This window comes from Anas acuta, chromosome 4 (genome assembly GCF_963932015.1).
Source record: "Anas acuta chromosome 4, bAnaAcu1.1, whole genome shotgun sequence".
In the NCBI taxonomy this organism is placed as follows: Eukaryota; Metazoa; Chordata; class Aves; order Anseriformes; family Anatidae; genus Anas; species Anas acuta.
In genome coordinates this window covers 60333935-60351687 of record NC_088982.1, presented here as the reverse complement: position 1 = coordinate 60351687, position 17753 = coordinate 60333935, and the positions used below count along the sequence as shown (strand labels likewise).

The following is a 17753-nucleotide window of genomic DNA, read 5'->3' as shown; positions in this document are numbered from 1 at the left end:
AGCAGCTTTTATGTATGCAGTCACACACTCGAGCCAAGAGGTTTGGATTTTTACTGTCCTTTTATTGAAAAGGTGTAACGTGCCTGGCACAACTGCGTAGCAGCGGAGCTCTAAGAACGATGACCGGGATACATCACTGAGCCTGTGCTGTGGAGGGGCAACAAGCTCCAAAGGGCAGCATGGGGAGAGCACAGAACTGCCCGAAGCCAGCTGGGAGCAGGTAAAGCAAAAGTGGGCTTGTAACAGTCCAAAGATAAACAGCTTTCTTCTTTTTCTTCTTTTCCTCCCCACAAGCCGCTGCTGAGGTTTGTACTTGCAAGTCCCATTCCCCCAAGGGGCCTAAGGGACTATGACTTACTAAAGGACCAAGTGACTTGCTGAGCGCTCACTAAAACCTTTCCACACGCCATCTGCATCACAGTTCAGTATTTTTTGCCGATATTCTCCCTTCACCATTAACAGGAGACACACGCTCATCCAGTGCAGCCAGACAACAGGCCCAGTTTAACACCCAGAAGTCGGGGGGAAGAGAGCACAGAGGAAAAAGGAACCTAACACAACTTCACACATGCTGCTGAGCAGAGCAAGGGTTTCAAAGGAACAGTTAGGAACATTTACACATTTACATTTCTTGCACAATTTTTTCGTGGATATTTTTACCGAGGCAAAGGTGCTTTCCAGTACAGAGCAGGTAGCCCACCAAAACATACCAAATTCAGCAGGTATCTGCTTTCGTCACCACTCATTTAAAAAGAACCCCCCACATTGTGAGAGCAGTAGTTAAGACAAAAGCAAGCCCAGCCTCCTCGGAAATACTCCAGACCAGCTTCTGCCCATCACACACTGACAACCACTATTTCTTTCTGAGCAGCCTGGCCCTAAGCCAGGAAGTCAGCATTTTGAGAGCTGTTTCGCATGCAAGAAATCCAGCAGCAATGGCTGCAAGAGCTCTGTCCTCGGGCTGGACCCAAGCCACTTCCCATCGCAGTCCAGTGGCTAACATGAGAGTAAGAGGTCCTCCTTTCTTCTCCAGAGACCGCCTGGTGTTAGCACCTGGAAACTTGGGTGGGTTGTTCCCACTGTGTCAGCCACCTGCATCAAGAGGAGAAAAGCAGGATGATGCAGGCAAACAAAAACACGGAGGTATTCCCTGGTGACAGGCTTCCTTTACTTTTATTCATTACAAGCTGTGCACTTACACCTTTGTGTTTCACAGATGAGACAGCTTTAGTAAGGTTCCTTCTTCCCCACTTATATTATCAGGATTGCTTCTTCTTTCTTCCTAGTGGCATTAAGCCATCAGATCGCATGCATGTATGTGCCAAATACACTCACCTAGATTAAGAGCACATGCAGTACTTGTGCACAAGACTAAAAACCCATTTCAGAGTCAGCAGTTGCTCCTTTGTCTCAAAAAGAAAACACCGGAGCCCAAACTATAAAATTAAGATGCACAGATTGCACCCTCGCATTAATGGTCTTGTCATGACAAGCCCGTCTATGCAGGACACAAGGTTCCAATGAAGCCAGCAAGATTTTGGAGCACAGCCTCTGAGGAGCCTTTCAGAGCACCTTGCTTCCTCCCCCCCTTTCTCCTCCCCAACTTCTGCTCCCTTCGCAAGGTGCAATTGTTCCATCCAGCCCCAGTGATATCACTGGGAGTAAAAACCCTCTGCAAACCGCTGGAGTTCTTGCTTTCAAGAGACATGAGAGAAACTTTGTTATATACAAGGAAGAAGCTGAGCAACAAGAGGTAACAATATCTCAACAAACAAACAGAAAAGTAAACAAAACAAAACACGACCTTTTATTTTTTTTTTGCAGACAGAACCACTTTGAGAACTGCTCAACAGCTACAGCAATAGACTTAGATTAAGTTAAATTGCATGACATCATTATTAAGCTGCTATTTCCCTTTTTGTTACTCTACCAGCTTCAACTCCCAGATTAACAAGTGAATTAATTTCCAACACCACCGCCCAGCACTTCAGCCCAAGAAATGATTTACCTGCCCCAGCCCATTTCAATATCTGTAAAGAAAGCTGCATGCGGTCCTCAGTAAGCAGTCTCCACACCCAGAGTGTGAAATGTAAAAGGATTTTCCCATCACACCTCCCAGCTAGTTAAGTGTTTATGAAACAAACCATTTGAAAGACACCAGGAGGCTCTCCTGTAAAAATTAAAGCCTACCTTTTAAAGGCAAGTGTGATCTTCTCTGTAATGCTAGTGCTCAACTCTAGGGAAACCGGCTTCTGATGCATCAGGCATCGAGTTCCCTGACATCTGTCAATTGGGAAAGAAATTTTTCAAATTCCATATGTAGTATCATATAGGGAGAACTACGAGAAACCACCTTCTAGGTACATATGCAATGCCAACACACAACTGTTCTCTGATCAAATCTGGCTTCAAAAAATTGTGCCAAGAATACACCTTTTCTCCCTCCAGTACAGTCTGCCAAACCTCAACTGGAAGCAAGGTTGCCAAAGTGGCAGCAGCCTAGGGAATTACACAATTCCCACAGCATTTCAGCGTTACTGGGGAAGTAACCTCTAGGAGTTGCAAGTATTTCCCTTCTTTCTCTCCCTGTGCCCGACTCCTACACTTTCTCCCTCTCTACTGCACTCCTCCCCTCCATGTATAGCACAGTCAGAACAATTCTGCTCAAAACACGTGTTCTTCCTGTTTTTTCTTCAATTTTGGAAAATTAGGTTTACTTCTACCTCAATCCAGCCAGATGAAATTGCAACAATTCACATTGCCAGTAAAAAACATAGTGTTTAGCTAACCTCAGAGAGAAAAGCAGAGCCCTATGTTTCATCTGTGACCCTTCTCCTTCCCCCCCAGTTCAAGGCCTCCAATGTTTCTACTTAGACACTTGAGAAACCAAGACAAGTTTTGTTTCTGTTAAGAGCCAGGCAGAAACCTTGTGGGTCACACTGTTCAGAAAAGCCTGAACCGAAGAAAAACACAGCACCAAGAATTATTTTATTCCTTTTTTACCTGCTGTGAGGCCAGACTTGGGTTATGGAGATCAATAGCAGCAAGGTAGGGGACCCGTGACTCTGAAACTGTTTTATTTTCCTTTTTGAGATATCTGGGATGCCACGCTGCAAAATGCAACCAATGCATACAGTGTTAAAGAAACTAGAGCTGACTGCTGTAATGCAGACTGCTTTCTGCCACTGATTTAGGATCAAGGTTTTACATAGAGGACATTAAAGCTCATACCATCCACTCCTCTCAGTTCAGGGAGAGGATTTAGTTCTGGCAAACGTACATCTGCCTTGGAGAACTCCCATTTTTTCTTGTTTGCCTGAAGGATGTTCTTGTCATTAGAAACCTGAAATGAAGTGAATTATAAGTGCCAGCTTGTGCAGAATATAAAAAACAAAGCTATTTTCAAGTTTCAAACTTAAAATTTATCAACACAGCAATGTTCTACTGTAGTTGGAACTTGAACAGTAGTAAAACAAGAGTGTGCCCTATGTTTAAAGGAATTCATTCTGATTAATTTATACAGTAAAAACAACAGAATGGCCACAACAGAATGAACAAACAAACAAACAACAACAAAAACAATGTTGATCATCTAAATGAGACTGCTTTCAAAGAGACAAAATACAATGAGAATGGTTCAGATTAGTTCTCTGGAAACAGTCAAATATTCCTGCTAATATGGAAAAATATTATCTAGGTAGTGGGTGCAATGGAGAACTTTGTATTTCACTTGTTTTCATTAGCAACTTCACATGCATTTGTGACCTGACTAAATGAAGCCCTGAAAAAGTTCAATCAAAATCCTAAGCTCTGCTTCAGCAGTGCAGCACACACAAAGAGGTCCACTCTTTCTGTCCAGGCAAGATGTCATGGATATATTCCATGGCACCAGGTATATAATCCAGGTATCCTGTGTTGGACCGCTCCCTCGCTTCCTTTAAAAAGTCCTCTAACACAAAATGTGTTTCATATAACATAATACTAACAAAGAATAGCAAATGACACAACTGTTGGAAAAAAGGCCTGAAGAACACAGTATTTCTAGTTGAGAGTTATGGTGAAGGCTGCAACAGAAGGGATTCTTGACAAGAAAGCACATACTTCAGAATTTTATTTTTTACTTAGTCAAGGGGGAAAGACACAACTTACCGATGTCAAGCTTACACTATAATGGCCTGCTGGAGAACGCTTCCTTTGCTTTAGAAATGGGTTCAAGTATTTTTTGCTCTTTTCATCAACTCTGTAATGAAAAATGACCTAAACTTTGTACTAACCAGGGTAACGTGGTAAATATAAATACAAACGCAAGAAACCCAGAACCACTGACATTAAACAGTAAGCAAGAAGGCTTAAAGGGATAACACTCTCCATGGACCCAGCTAACAAAAAAAAATTCATCCAAAGGACTCAGAGAAAGGCCAGTATCACAGCAGCTGGCAAGTTGTTGCTGTGCAGCAGTGCTTTGCCAAATGCAGAAACACAGAGACCCCCTGGCTGCGTGGACCCTCAAAGCTGCTTGAGATGAAGCCAGGCTTTCTAACCCATGTACAATCCTCCTCCCAAGAGCTGCTCCTAGCTGCATCCTGTCCCAAACCCCCTTCTCGCACTCCCACATCATCTCCTTCACCTCCCTCAGCACACTGCAGCTTCTCAGCAGCAGGGTCAATAGACACAAGCTTCTCCAGCTCTGTTCCCATACCTGTAGTTATGGTTTCCAGGCAGAGGCCCCATCCCAACCATAGTGGGAGAAATGTTCTGGTTGATGGGAGGAATAACTATGCCTGTGTTCTTGGCATAGTCCAAGCTGCTGCTGGAATCTTTTAGGCTGGTTTGAGGGCCTATTTTAAATGGGTTGATTGCACTGTCATACAGGGAGCTGTGGTTGGAAGATCGCTCTGCTTTCTCTCCATCAGCTTTAGAGCACTTCGCTTTGAACAGCTTTGCATCACTGCTCTTTGGGTCAATGTTGAAATCCTGTTTGGGAAGATAAGCATCATACTTCTTTTACAGTTATGTTTAAAAAGAAACGGAGAGCTGCGCATGCAGGAAAAAGTCAAAAGCCTAAACCCGCACAACTCTGCCAGGATCTGATGGAGATGGCATTGTTTTTAGTAGCGAGATAGAAAACGTGTTTGCCATTAAAATTGGAAGGAGGAAACTTGTCAGGATTCCAGCACCCTCTGTAAATAAGTCACCTTGGAATGTAATCGGAAGTGATGGAGGAAGAACAGCCGTATCATGTGTCACTTCCAAAGAAATAAGAACCAAGCCCAATGTCACCTCAATGTCACTCTGAAGCCTCTAGTCCTTTGTATCTGATTGAAAGCAAAATATGCAGTTTTGGAGACAGGACTTTAACACAGGTAAACAGACGCATACAAATACGCTTTGCTCATCCAACATGACTTACACTTTCTGATTCTCCCTTCAGCTCTGTATTTGCCAGGAACTGCATCGTGATGCATTTCACTGACAAGGGACTGACCAAATAGCCACCTGGAGACTGTCCAGCTAAGCACCAGAGCAACTTGTAGCAGCCAGTCAGCACCAAAGGCACAGAATTTCTACGCAACAGCCTGAAGGCTGTACTGCACTGAGTATCAGAGCTATGGGAGCACAGGACTGCTGTAATGCCTTGAACTGAATTACTAAGTCTTCAGCACTGTTTAGATTTGCAGTGACTTACAGAGGTGAGCTTCTCTGGCACATCAGTTATCTAGTCTTTTTTTTAATGAAATGTAAAATTATGCTTATATTTTTGCTATGCAATTAAACTGCAGCACATACTTACTTATATAGTGATTTTAAAAGACAAAAAAAATACAGGTTTGGAAAATAAAGATCAACTAACCTGGACACCAAGCATCTTTCTTTCTTCTAAAGCATCATCTTTATCCTTTCTGCTGGTTTTTGATTTTTTTTGTAATTGATGGTCTCTGGCATCTTTCTGAATCTTTAGTTTAAGCTCCTGAGCAAATCTATATTACATATCACGCAAAGAGGAATGGAGGGGGAGAGAAAAGGCTTCTGTTATTCTAAATATCATTAGTTAGTGCTCAGCCCAGGCTGTTGTTATAGCTATCCAAGTAATCAAACAAACCTTGTCTTTTTAAGTAACGAGAAGCCAACTGAATACAATTTATCCATTAAAATAAGTAAAGTCTTACACATGCACACTTTCCACATCACAGTAATAAAGGAGGTTGTATCCCAGTCTGGCATAGATGCGGACACTAAAGAAATACACTGTCAGACAATACTACCCACTATCCAAAGTGCTGTGACACTGGGCGCACACTGATGAATTAATGTTGTGACAAGGTAATGTGGTAAACATGCCACCGCACTGTGCTCCCATTCAACTGTTCTCCCATTTTTCAGGAAGGCTAAAACCAAACAAAACCAAAATACTCGGCAACCATCAGCTCTGCAAAATCAGCATGCGGTCTTCAAGCACAGCTGCTTAATTTCCTTTTAATCTTGTCCTATTTTGAGCAAGAGATGAACTGTTTACCTTTCAGCAAATCCATCCTCGTTAAAGAAATCGCACTGCAAGAGTTCAGCACAAGATGGTCTTTTGTCTGGGTCAATCTGCAAACACCTCTGTCAAACCAATGTAAACATTAGAAGGCAGATACTTCAGAAATGAAACAAAGGCATTAACATTTCCAAATGAAGTCAAGAAAAACAGCTGCAAAGCTCCCACTTCTGGGGTCTCTTATGCTGAGATAAGCCCAAGAGACATATGCTTTTTGCCAGCAACATCCATTCTAATCACTAGGGCTCACAAAGACTGATTGCATAGGTAACACCTGCCACACAAACAGATCCCAGTAAAACTCTCTTATTTTCAACTACATTTGCTTGGCTGAGGCTTTAGAAACTGTTTTGCTCACGAGGCATTTCAAACACAACCAAGGGTTTTTTGGGTTATTTTAGTTATCCAGCATATCAATGCTCCAGTTTATTGTGTGAAGGAAGAAAAAAATCTTCAGGGTCAGTTACAAGCTGTATGCTTCCCAGCTCCCACACAGTAGACACACAGCTCTGAGAGCAAGGTGTGTGTTTGGATGTCATCCCACCCAGGCCTGTTTGCTTGCAGTGGCTCTACCAGCCTGTGGAGAGGGTTGCCAGAAAACACTGTATCCACACAGCTCTGCGAGCAAAGAAAATGTAAGGAGCTGTGTATGATCCACAGAGGAGGTGCAAGGCACGCTACAAGCCTCCCTCAGAGGGTATGCAGCGATCCTTTTGGCTCTGGGATGACTGGCTCAGTCTCCCCCATCATGCAGGACAGCAGCTGAGCCATCTTTATGGTCCTCAGTGACCTGCCAACCCAAGCAGTTCATCGTTGGCATGGGTAGTTGAAAGCAAGTCAGATTAACAAGCCCGTTTGGCAGGCTGCATTCAGTTCCCCAAGGTAAGGGACAAGTAAACAGAGAAATGATTGTGCTGAATTCTAGACAGAACCTCTCCAAGGAACTTCCAAAATGATCAGTTACGTACCTTGGCTAAATTCAGCACTGCAGCAGAGAGCTTGGGGTATCGTCTGTCCAGAGATTCAACCTCCTTCACTTCAGGCAACCTCATGCCAGCAAAGTGGGGGTTTTTATAGAATAACTCTTGGTGTCTTAGAATTAAATTACCTGGAATCAAACAACCAAAGCAACCACATGGAAGAAATGCAGTCCTGCAGAACTTTCAAGAAGCCAAAATACTGGATCACCATTACTGAGAGGCCTACAATGTGGGCCACTCTCTTTCCACTCATGCACCATGACTTGATGTCAGCTGTACTCACAAGCTCCTAGCCCCCCTTCATAAAAGACGCTAAGAAATCATGCTCCCAGAAACAGTTCAGCACACACCAAAGTCTCTTCCCACACCCTCTTCTCCCATCAAGACTTATTGAACCCCTTCGTTAGTGAGCAGGCACTAGTAGCCCGACAGGCTGTTCTCACCCAGGCACTTGGTGATATGGTAGAGCTGGTCAATGTCTGAATCTCCGGGGAACAGGGGCTCTCCTGTGAGCATTTCCGTGACCAGACAGCCAATAGCCCACACATCCACAGCCCTGGAAGAAAAACATCCCAGCTCAGCACGGCTTCATTCCTCTCTCGGAGCTAAAGGCTGAGCTGGGCCATCACCCAGCAAGTCTTAAGCAGGTTATGAGCCCCAGGGGCAGCTTTGGCCCCATAAACATCAAGATGGCTGTTTTCCAAGCTTACAAGTGCTCTGATGAATGCCAAGGATTCAGCTCCTGAAGCAGGCAAACACTAGAAGAAGCCCGACCAATCTGAAATCAATTTCCAAACCCCAATGCTTCAAACATTCTAGTGCAATGAAATACATAAGATTTTTGCCTTTTGGAGACCACAAAAGTAAGCCCATTTTCTTTCTGCCAGGGCACTTACCAGAAATGAACGTTAGGGACATAAAGAGCTGGACAAACAGGCCTGTGAAAGGTAGTTTAACTTCTGACATGTTTTTGCAGCACTGGCGAACCAGGTAAGAAAAATCTCATTCCTTCCACCCCCTCCCTCCTGAAATGTCTGTCTCATATTGTCTACAGGGCCTTCTCTGCCTCCCATCCAGCACTCCAGCTGTGCAGGGGGGAAGCAGCCTCTTCTGCTACTAGCTCTGGCAACCAACAAGTTCCTGCAGACAACAGACTAGGAACGTGGCTGGCTCAGTGTCTCCTCCTCTCCTTCTGAGCCAGGAAAGCCTAACACTGGCAGTAGTTAGCTCCAGAGAGGAGGAGAAAAGAGAAAAGCTTCAGCATCTACAAGCGAGCAACCAGCATTCCTTTAACCTGTTTGCCAAGCAAGAGCCCCCTGCCTCCCCCCAGAACAGAGCACCCCCCAGTCCCACAGCCCTTCTGTGGCCTCCCTGCACGTCTCCTACCTGCCGTACTTGGTATCTCCCACCAGCAGCTCTGGGGCTCGGTACCATCTGGTTGCCACATAGTCCGTGTAAGCTTCCCCAGAAGCTGCCAACGTGCGAGCAAAACCAAAGTCACACAGTTTTACAACTCCCGACTGGGAGACTAGGATGTTCTCTGGCTTAATATCCCGATGTATTATCTGCACAGAGAAAAGCAAGTCAAGACAAATCATTTCCCTATGCTAAAATGACTGACCCACCAGAAACAGTAGCTTTATCACGTTCAGGTAAAAAATTACATTTCTGCAGGCATGGGAAATGCACAGTTTATTTATCAAGCGCCAACTCAAGTGCACAGGTGAACACAAAACCACCAGGTTTTGTACAGAATTGTTAATTTTATGCACCTCTCTGCATGTATTTACCATAGCTATTTTACAGGCATAATTTATTATACTTTAAAATCACAAGTTTAGAAGTTGTAAGTGTTGCATACCCTGCAGTTAAACATGAAGAGTATTTTAAGAATACATGTGAGACAGCTTTTCCAAACATAAGAAGAAATATATACATATATACATCATAGTTACAAGAACACGATTAAATTGGCAAACCTGTGTTACAAATTGGTCAAAAAGAAAAACCTAAAAATGTTGAAGACAAAAAAGAAAAGCTTCTGAAAGAGAGACGATATCCCTCTGCCAGAGGAAAGTCAGTTTTCAGTGAGGTGACACCAGCATTTGAACCCTTTGGACCCCTGGAGCCTTCCTTTGAAGAACTCTCACAGGTCAGTCACAGACAGACTACTGGATTAGCTGATGTCAAGCTCTGACATTTAGTGCGAAACTCAGTCAGGCCCTTCTGCTCCATTTCCATCTTCCAGCCCAAGCTCTATTTCTCTAAGCTTTAATAAGTACCAAATATACATCTCTGTATCTATCCATTCAAAGTTAAGTGCAGAGTGCACTTCGCATGCATACTTACGTTATGGCTGTGACAAAATGCTACTCCTCTTAAAATCTGAAATAAGTATTTCCGAACCCTGCTGTAGTCTAGTCCATTTGGAAATGCCTCAAGATCATCAAGCACTGTGTGGTCCACGAATTCAAATACCAGATACCACCGTTTCTTCTTTTTACACACTTCCAGCAGGTTCACGAGATTCTCATGCCTGAGTTGCTGTTATAAAACAGGAAATATTTTGTGAGAGCATGAAAACATTTAATGAGTAAACTAAGCCCAGACGCTTTTAACTACAGCCCAGCAGATACGTTATCCCAGAGTGCTCTTCCTGTCATAGCACCCACATTCATTTGTTCTTAAAATCAGCTCACTGATATTTCAGACAGGTTTTATTTTTCCACTTTTTAAGGTAACTTGGAGGACTTCTACTACCCCCTATATGCAGATACCTGTATTTGGAACCCAGAAATAAATAAAATACTAAGGGCATTGCTTTTTGCTGCAAACAGCTCAAGGAGCAATAAACACAGCTTGTTGCTGTAACGTTGGGCTGTGTCTGAGACTCAGACTTATTTATGAGACATTCTCATACAGGTGGCCAAGTAACTCTACGCTACCCTGCCAGCTCCCTCAAAGCAGAGTACAAGGTTCAACACCAGCTACTCCTTCCAGATAGGATTCAAAGCACACAAAGAATTGATGAAGACAGTTGTCAATGTTTTGTTTTAGAAAACTTTTTGCCTCTCTCAATAACCCAAAGCAGATTCATCTCTTTTCTCCCATATTTCCAGTAAGTTTTACTTCTCTTTCATTCCTTTCTCTAGGACTTCCTTTTAAAAATCGCTTAAATCCCCACTTCAAATAGTTCCCAAACCAGATGCAGTACCTGTGTTCTACCTAGCTGCCAGTTCATCACCAACTACTTAATGTCTGTATCTTAATTTTTCTTATAAAACTGATCAAAGAATTTTATTTTTCACTCCTACCATACCCAACGCATTTCTGTTGGCACTGCCAGCACATTTACAATAAGCAAGGTGACAGAATACAAGTACACTGAACGGATAAAGTTCAGCATTCTTACCTAAAACACTCCAGTTAACAATTAAACAGCTTTGATTAAACTGTCTCTAGTGGGTTCTGAGTGAAAAGTGACAAGCCAAGGATTTGAAGATTTTTGTCCTTTATTTATTATTATGCAGAGGGGAAAGCTGCAGATCTCAGGGACCACGACCAAGCAAGATGCAAAAGGACTAATTTCTGAAGATTTTATAAAATGATGCTCAGTTAGAAATCGAGAGTGGGGGGCTGGTTTTTGTACCTTTTTGATCTGAATGCAGTACCTGAATTTGCTTGTTACGTGTTGACACCTCCTGGCCCAGCATCCCTGCCTGGGCAGGACTGCGTGGCTGAAGATGCAGGAGGACCTATGGGTGCAGGAGCTGGGCTGCTCTGCATGAGCACTGCCCTGAACGCTGAGCCAAACCCAGCCAGGCTCTGCCCTCCCTGGCCAGCATCCCCAGGTCAGTTTTTTCCAGCACCAGGACTTGGACTCTGGCAGCTGCAAGATCGAGTGCTGTCCTGTGGGCACTTCTCCACAGTGTCATTGACATGACTGGAAGTAGGGCAAAATGCTACTGGCTTTGCCAGGGGCAAATAACAGCTGAGGGGCTAAGATCTGGCAAACACTTCTGATTTAAAAGACCAGTAAAACATAGGCTCAGTGGAGCAACTTAACAATAAGAGGGAGAGACTATAGCTCCCATCCTGCGGCTCAGCAGCGACGGGTTCCTCTATGCCCTTTGTGGTCACATCCACGTCCATGCAGAGGGGTGCTCTGCTAGGGAGGACTGCTGCACAGATCATCAGCAGGTGGACTGCTCATACAGATGCTGTCACATTCTTAATACTGCGTTTCAGAATCAAGTTTGAAGAAGCTGCAGCAATTCAATCCTCTCAGCTGTTTCCTCAAGCTCTTTTCTCCAGAATAATTTACTCCCTGCACAGGGGATCTGAACAGATTTTGCTTCTTTCAGTAAAGATTACATTTCTGCCCAAACACCAGAAGAGAAACAAATAAATAAATAAAATAAAAGGTTCACAGGGAATGAGCAAGTGAAGAAACTACAAGATTAGATCTCTTGATATTTGTTCTCACTGTGAGAGGCCATTTACTGAGCTATATATGGAAAAGTCCCCCTTGCTCAGTTCCCGTTTACCCAGGAAAACAAGTTAATTTCCAACACACCTGGGAGGTGCTACGTGCTTTGACTCAGTAACTAAGCGAGGCGTGCCAGCAGACCAGGTACAATCCAGACTCATGCAAATTTGCTGTAAGCGTTTGAGGGACAATGCTTTCAGCTGCTGGCTGCATCTCAAGCTCCAGCAGGTACACTCCTATTAACTCTAAGTGCCTACAGCTCTTGCAGCAATGGCAGAGATGACTTTCTCCCCTTCTCAGCACAGGGACTGGAGTCTGCCAGACTTAGGAAGAGACTCTTGTGGAAGCCAAGTGGAGAGATGGCAGGCTGACACACATCCCCACCTCCAGCACACCCCACATTCTGAGGAGAAGCCTAGATATACCCCGACTCTAATCAGAATCTCATTTCTTCACCAAAAGAATTTCTTCAGCCACGTCCCAACACTTAACACTTCCACGTGTGCCCTTGCACAGGGACAGACACTTTTCTGTGCACACCGCTTTGAGACACACCAAGGTACCTAACACCTCTGGGGGGGAGTAAGGCAGGGCAGCGCACACTTTCACTGGAGTTCAGGGAAGAAGGAAAATGCTGCTGCTGCTGCTGGATGTTACAGTGGAGAATACAGGGCCTGAAGGTGGTGAAAAAAACAACTGGAACAGATGTGTGTCCTGGCACTGCATCCCACCTGCATCCTTGTCAGCCTACTCATGAAGAACTGCAGCAGAAAAACCTTGCAGTGAAGCAGCTTAGGAACTTGCAAAAGCTTTCATATAAAGAACAAAGCCAGAACAGGGAGCAGGAAGACCACATGATGAAACACTGAAGAGCACGCAAACAAAAACCCCTTGTTTATCTAAAGCTCCTGGGTATTTTTCCAGAGTATCTACAGCCCATGGAGAACCCTTAATGAACTAACCCACACAATGAGACTACAGAGCTTGCCAGCACGTAACACTGCTGATAAGAAGCCAACAGGCAGATGGACATTTATGTGAGGATAAAGAGTCCACAGCTGATAACAGACAAATCACACACTCAGGCAGCAAGAGCCACAATGCCAGCTGGCTTCAGCCTAGGGGCTACCCGTTGACCGATAAGGTTCAGGAGTTTGCTGCTTGCCCTCCTGCAGCCTCTTGCAGGCAGTTCAAGCCTGCCAGGAAAGTGCCATAAAAACCCCACTGTGTTCCTAGCAGCAGATTTCCATATCAGATAACGTTAGCACCCAGCCTGGCCAGGCTCACTGTCACACATCCAAGTCACCATTTACCTGCAGATTTTATAAGCTCGACATTTGCCTTGTTTTCAGCAAATCAATGGCAGGAAGGTACTGTCTTTTGGTACACAAGGCAGAGAGGACGCAATTATTTCCAGGAAGGCATATGGAGACCTTGGGGTCTCTTCGTTTTACCTTTACCTGCTGAATACCAGGCACATAAACAAGCTTCTGACTGAATCGGGGCTAGCCAGAAGGAAAGGTTCAAGGGGTAAACGAATCCACCACGGCTTGGCTGCTCGTGGGAGCATGAACAGGACCTGACCAAGCCTGGCTTTGTTGTTTGTGCTTTATAAGCTGATGTACAGTGGTGCCCTGTACCCCTTCTAAAAAAGCTGTCGAAACTGACAGAGTGCCTTAAATTCACACCCACCCTCCAGCTTCCCTGGGTAAACACCATTCTTTAAATTAGGGAGTCTCAAGAGGCAGTTTTTCCCCACGTAGCCTCTACGGGAAGATCTCACCCACATCCGTCAGCTCTGACCGCTAACACCCGTAACACAAGGGGAGCCCTGATCGCAGACACTCAGCCCGACAACGCTTCAACACGCATCTCAGCATTCATTAATGAGGAATATACCCCCAAAGCTACCAAAAAGACGCCGGCGTGGTCTTTAAAACGCAGCTTCGTCGCCCGGGGCTCCCCCCTGCTCACCTTCAGCAGCTTGATCTCCCTCACGGCGATCTTCCTCACCATCGCATCATCCTCGCTCTCCAGGAACTTCTTGACGGCCACCACCCGCCCGCTCTCTTTGTGCCGGCACCTGGTCACCACCCCGTAGCTGCCTTTCCCGAGGAAGCCGAGGACCTGGTACTTCTCCATCTCCACACCCCCCTCCCCTCCTTCCTTCACAACCCCCGGGCAGCGCTGGGGCTCCCCGCCCGGCGCCTCACGCTGCCCGCAGGGCACGGCCCGAAGGCCCCAGCGGCACCGGGGCAACGGCCGCCACCTGCCGCAGCGCCCAACGGCCGCCAACGGCCGCCGCAACGGCCGCCGCCGCGGGCGCCCCCTCCCGCCCTTCTCCGCAATGTGTTTTTTTTTTTTTTTTTTTTTCCTTTTTCCCTCAGTGTTTGAGCCTCTTGGGGTCACTTTTCAGTTCCTGTCACATTTTCAGTAGAGGTACATGCAGCAGTTTGAAGGAGCTGCCTCAGAAAATCAGTACAACGACCACCGTTCAATATGCTCACGAGTTCGTTTTTAGAGAATATCCAATGTGTATCGATGTATGTTTGCCTACTGCTTTCTTTGGAGAACTTTTCCCTTCGTGGCAGTGACAATAGGGAACGCCAGGATGCCAGAAGGGGGTGTCCCAAGAGCCTGCCAGGGGGTGACACGGAGTGATCTGTGTGTTCATGTGCTTACATTTCCCCCATTCATAGTAGATGATTTACAGGTGCACGGAAGAGACTGCACTCCAGCAGGCAGCTTAAATGCTGCGTGACCTTGCTCTTTCAAGGGTTGTATGTTTCCCTCAAGCAGCGAAAGTTTCCAGTACTTTCAGTGGCAGTTCAGCCTGAGTCAAGGTGAGACACAGTAGCAAGCTGCTGCTTAAACACAACAGAAAGAATTTCCAGGTTGTCTTCGGGCAGACTTGGTGGCAGCAGAGGGGAAGAGTACCTTCCTTCACATGGGCGCCACCAAACATCCGAATTCTTCACCCATCTGTGCAAGCGTCCCAGGTAAAACCTGGTATCTGGGCTGCCACAGATGTGTGAGGGGCTGTCTCCCACGTGGGGAGATAACTCAGGCGGGCAGAATGAGCCAGGTTAGACACAGAGCGTGAGGAACCTGAAGAGAGAAGCACATCCCAGTGAGGAAGGTCACCTGCAGCACCAGGGGGCAGTGCTGGGAGGGAAGGGGAAAGCAGCACCGCAGCCCCTGCAGCTCTGCTCGCTGCACATTTTAGTTCTGCAACATAAACCAGATGCCTCCTGTGCAGCCAGGTGGTGAGAAGGGCCCACACGGAGGTGACACAGAGAGCTGTACGAAGAGGCAGGGTGCAGGACAGCAGCCAGCTGGGGAATTGAGCTCAGGGCCCGTGCTTCCAGTCAGGTCCAGCCACAGACGAACGGGTCTCAGTTGTAGCAAGGACGTCCTTTCCAGGAACATTTTTGGCCATCCTCTTCTCCAAGCACCCTGCTGGCTAGCGAGCTGTGCCTTTACTGAAGAGCTTCCAGGGAAGAGTAATTCTGCTGACCCAGAGCCAGAAGGCAGAGCTGCTGGGAGACCTGACCAGCTGGATGCCTTCCCCTGGTCCCCCCGGGCAAGATATTGAGTGCCCTCTGTTTAGCAAACCACTTAGCATTTGCCCCACACAAACCACAAATGATACCTTCTCACCTGAAGGGAATAAAAGCGTTTCACCTCTCTTCATGCAATGAGACTGTTACATTAAAAGCCTCTTCAATTTTAGACCTTGTGATTGATTTCTGTTGGCCCAACCGTCAGGTTCAGACCATGCTCAAAGCTATCATCTGCTTCAGTTACTGTTTCAGATCCACAGAGGACTCAACCCTTGCTGTTTCTCCAAAGAAAAAACACCTTGGGCTTAAACAAAAGTTTTGTCACGTTCTCTAACATCAGAGCAACATCAAGTACCCTCTGAAGACGTGACTTTCGCTAAAATAAACCTCAAACTTTGCATACTCCAATTTGTACTGTGTTGAAATGGTCTTTTAAAAACAAGCAAACAAACCAAAACTGAAAGCTTAAGGGTCCCAATCCTGGCTAAGGGTGCTGTCCTGACACTGACCTGTTTGCAAATAGCTTCTCTTCCACACAGTGCTTCGGAGCAGGAGGCAGTGAAGCTTAAACAATAATCCCCTAGCAGCATGCCCCAGTTTTGCAGCCTAACACACAGTTCAGGTTTCCCCAGGGATCGGGGACTGCCCACCAACACCCTCCCCACAAAAAGCTGCTCATTCTCTGCAGCTGCAGTCCTCCATGGCTCTTAGACAGCCCGAGCTCCTTTCTTTGTCCGCTGAGCTGGAACCGTTCTGTTATTGGAGGGATACTAAAAAAACCTTACCCAGATAAGAACACCTCCCCCTGACCTTCCCCAAAAGCCTGCCTGGGGGTGAGACAGAGGAAGGTGGAACACCAGTGCAGCAGAACAAACCCAGCAGATACTGTCCTGCCAGTTGGACTTTACAAAGGCTGCTGTTTTGCTGCCCCATTTCCTCTAATTAAATGCATCGCGTTCATGTTCCTTTGGAAAGCTTTATTATTATGTTTCTCTGACACTCCCTTCTCTATTCTTTTACTCCTTTCCAAAATGAAAATAATAATAATAATAAAAGGCAGACTCTGGGCTGAATCTGAGCAGTCATGCTTTGAATCTGAAGGTGCTCCCAACACCTTTTTTTCCTGTCTCAACCCCAAATTTTGGTTCCTAGGGATCTACACCCTGTACTGTAAGAAAATTTATTGATTTGACAGCAGGATTTAGTACTCACTGCTGCTTCACCCTGGCACAGGTCATTCTGTCAGTTTGTGGCCCACCAACCACCTCCCTCCCACCTACTGCACTGTGCCCTGGTGTGCTTGTTCCTCAGACTCCCAGGATTTGTGTAGAAGGACATGAGTAACCCTGCTGGCCTTTTCTCTGTAGCCTGCTGGCTTCATATCTCAAATGCTTGCCCAGAAGCCCCTTGCTGCCCCTGGCCATGCAGCCCGCTTGGGAGTACTTCATCTATAGCTATCAGACTTCCTTTGTCCTCTTCCTCCTCCCTCAGCAACACCTGAGTTGTACAAGTGTCATCGCACGTGCTATCAACCAACCTCCTGATACCCATGAGGTTATCCAGATAAGATAGGGAAAAGAGCTGGTTTCAAAGTCTTTAGTCCACATTTCTATTTCCTCGCTCCTCTGCCAGCAGAGCGCTCCTAATTTTTCCAGAGAAAAACACACTTTGCTTTAAGTGTAAATATATGGGCACAAAGCACAGCTGTGTGGGCGTTAGGTATGTTGACATGATCCTGGGCAGGAAGAGGGGCACTGATTCTCCCTGTCCCCTTCATCCAGATAAACGTGGATGCGTGGTGTCAGGCTGGCCACGTGGGAAAGGCACCTCAGCAAGAACTGTCAGACCGGGAGCTGCCTCAGCTCGTCCGCTGCTGACGACCTGGCTTTGGAGAAACCAGCTGCGCTACCTGTACTCCTCAACTTGCTGCGCTGCTGCCTTTGATGGATGGGAGCACACCAGAATTCTCACCGGGCGTCTCCTGCCCCTACCTCAAAAGCAGAGCCTAAAGCCCTCCCAATCTTTCATTGCTGAAGCGAGGCTGGCCGGACTTGTTACGATCAAGCCGCCCCATCTCAAAGTTTTCCTTTTCAAAGGAGGAGCCGTCTGCTCACGGGTTCATTGATTCCCTGCCCAGCAGGAATGTTTGCTCGGCAGGGACAAGCCACACCTCTGATGACTGT

At 46.1% G+C, this 17753-nt stretch overlaps 1 protein-coding gene across 1 annotated transcript; it reads right to left on the bottom strand.

Moving 5' to 3' along the window:
• Positions 1-41: 41 nt before the first annotated feature.
• Positions 42-14321, bottom strand: CDKL2 (cyclin dependent kinase like 2). Its single transcript, XM_068681544.1, has 13 exons — positions 13982-14321; positions 9868-10062; positions 8905-9083; positions 7962-8074; positions 7507-7646; positions 6515-6603; positions 5852-5978; positions 4700-4974; positions 4150-4240; positions 3232-3343; positions 3004-3110; positions 2191-2283; positions 42-1092 (listed from the first exon to the last, which is right to left on the bottom strand). The coding sequence occupies exons 1-12, from the start codon at positions 14147-14149 to the stop codon at positions 2224-2226; spliced, it is 1656 nt and encodes a 551-aa protein (XP_068537645.1). The 5' UTR covers positions 14150-14321; the 3' UTR covers positions 42-1092; positions 2191-2223.
• Between the last annotated feature and the right edge of the window lie 3432 nt (positions 14322-17753).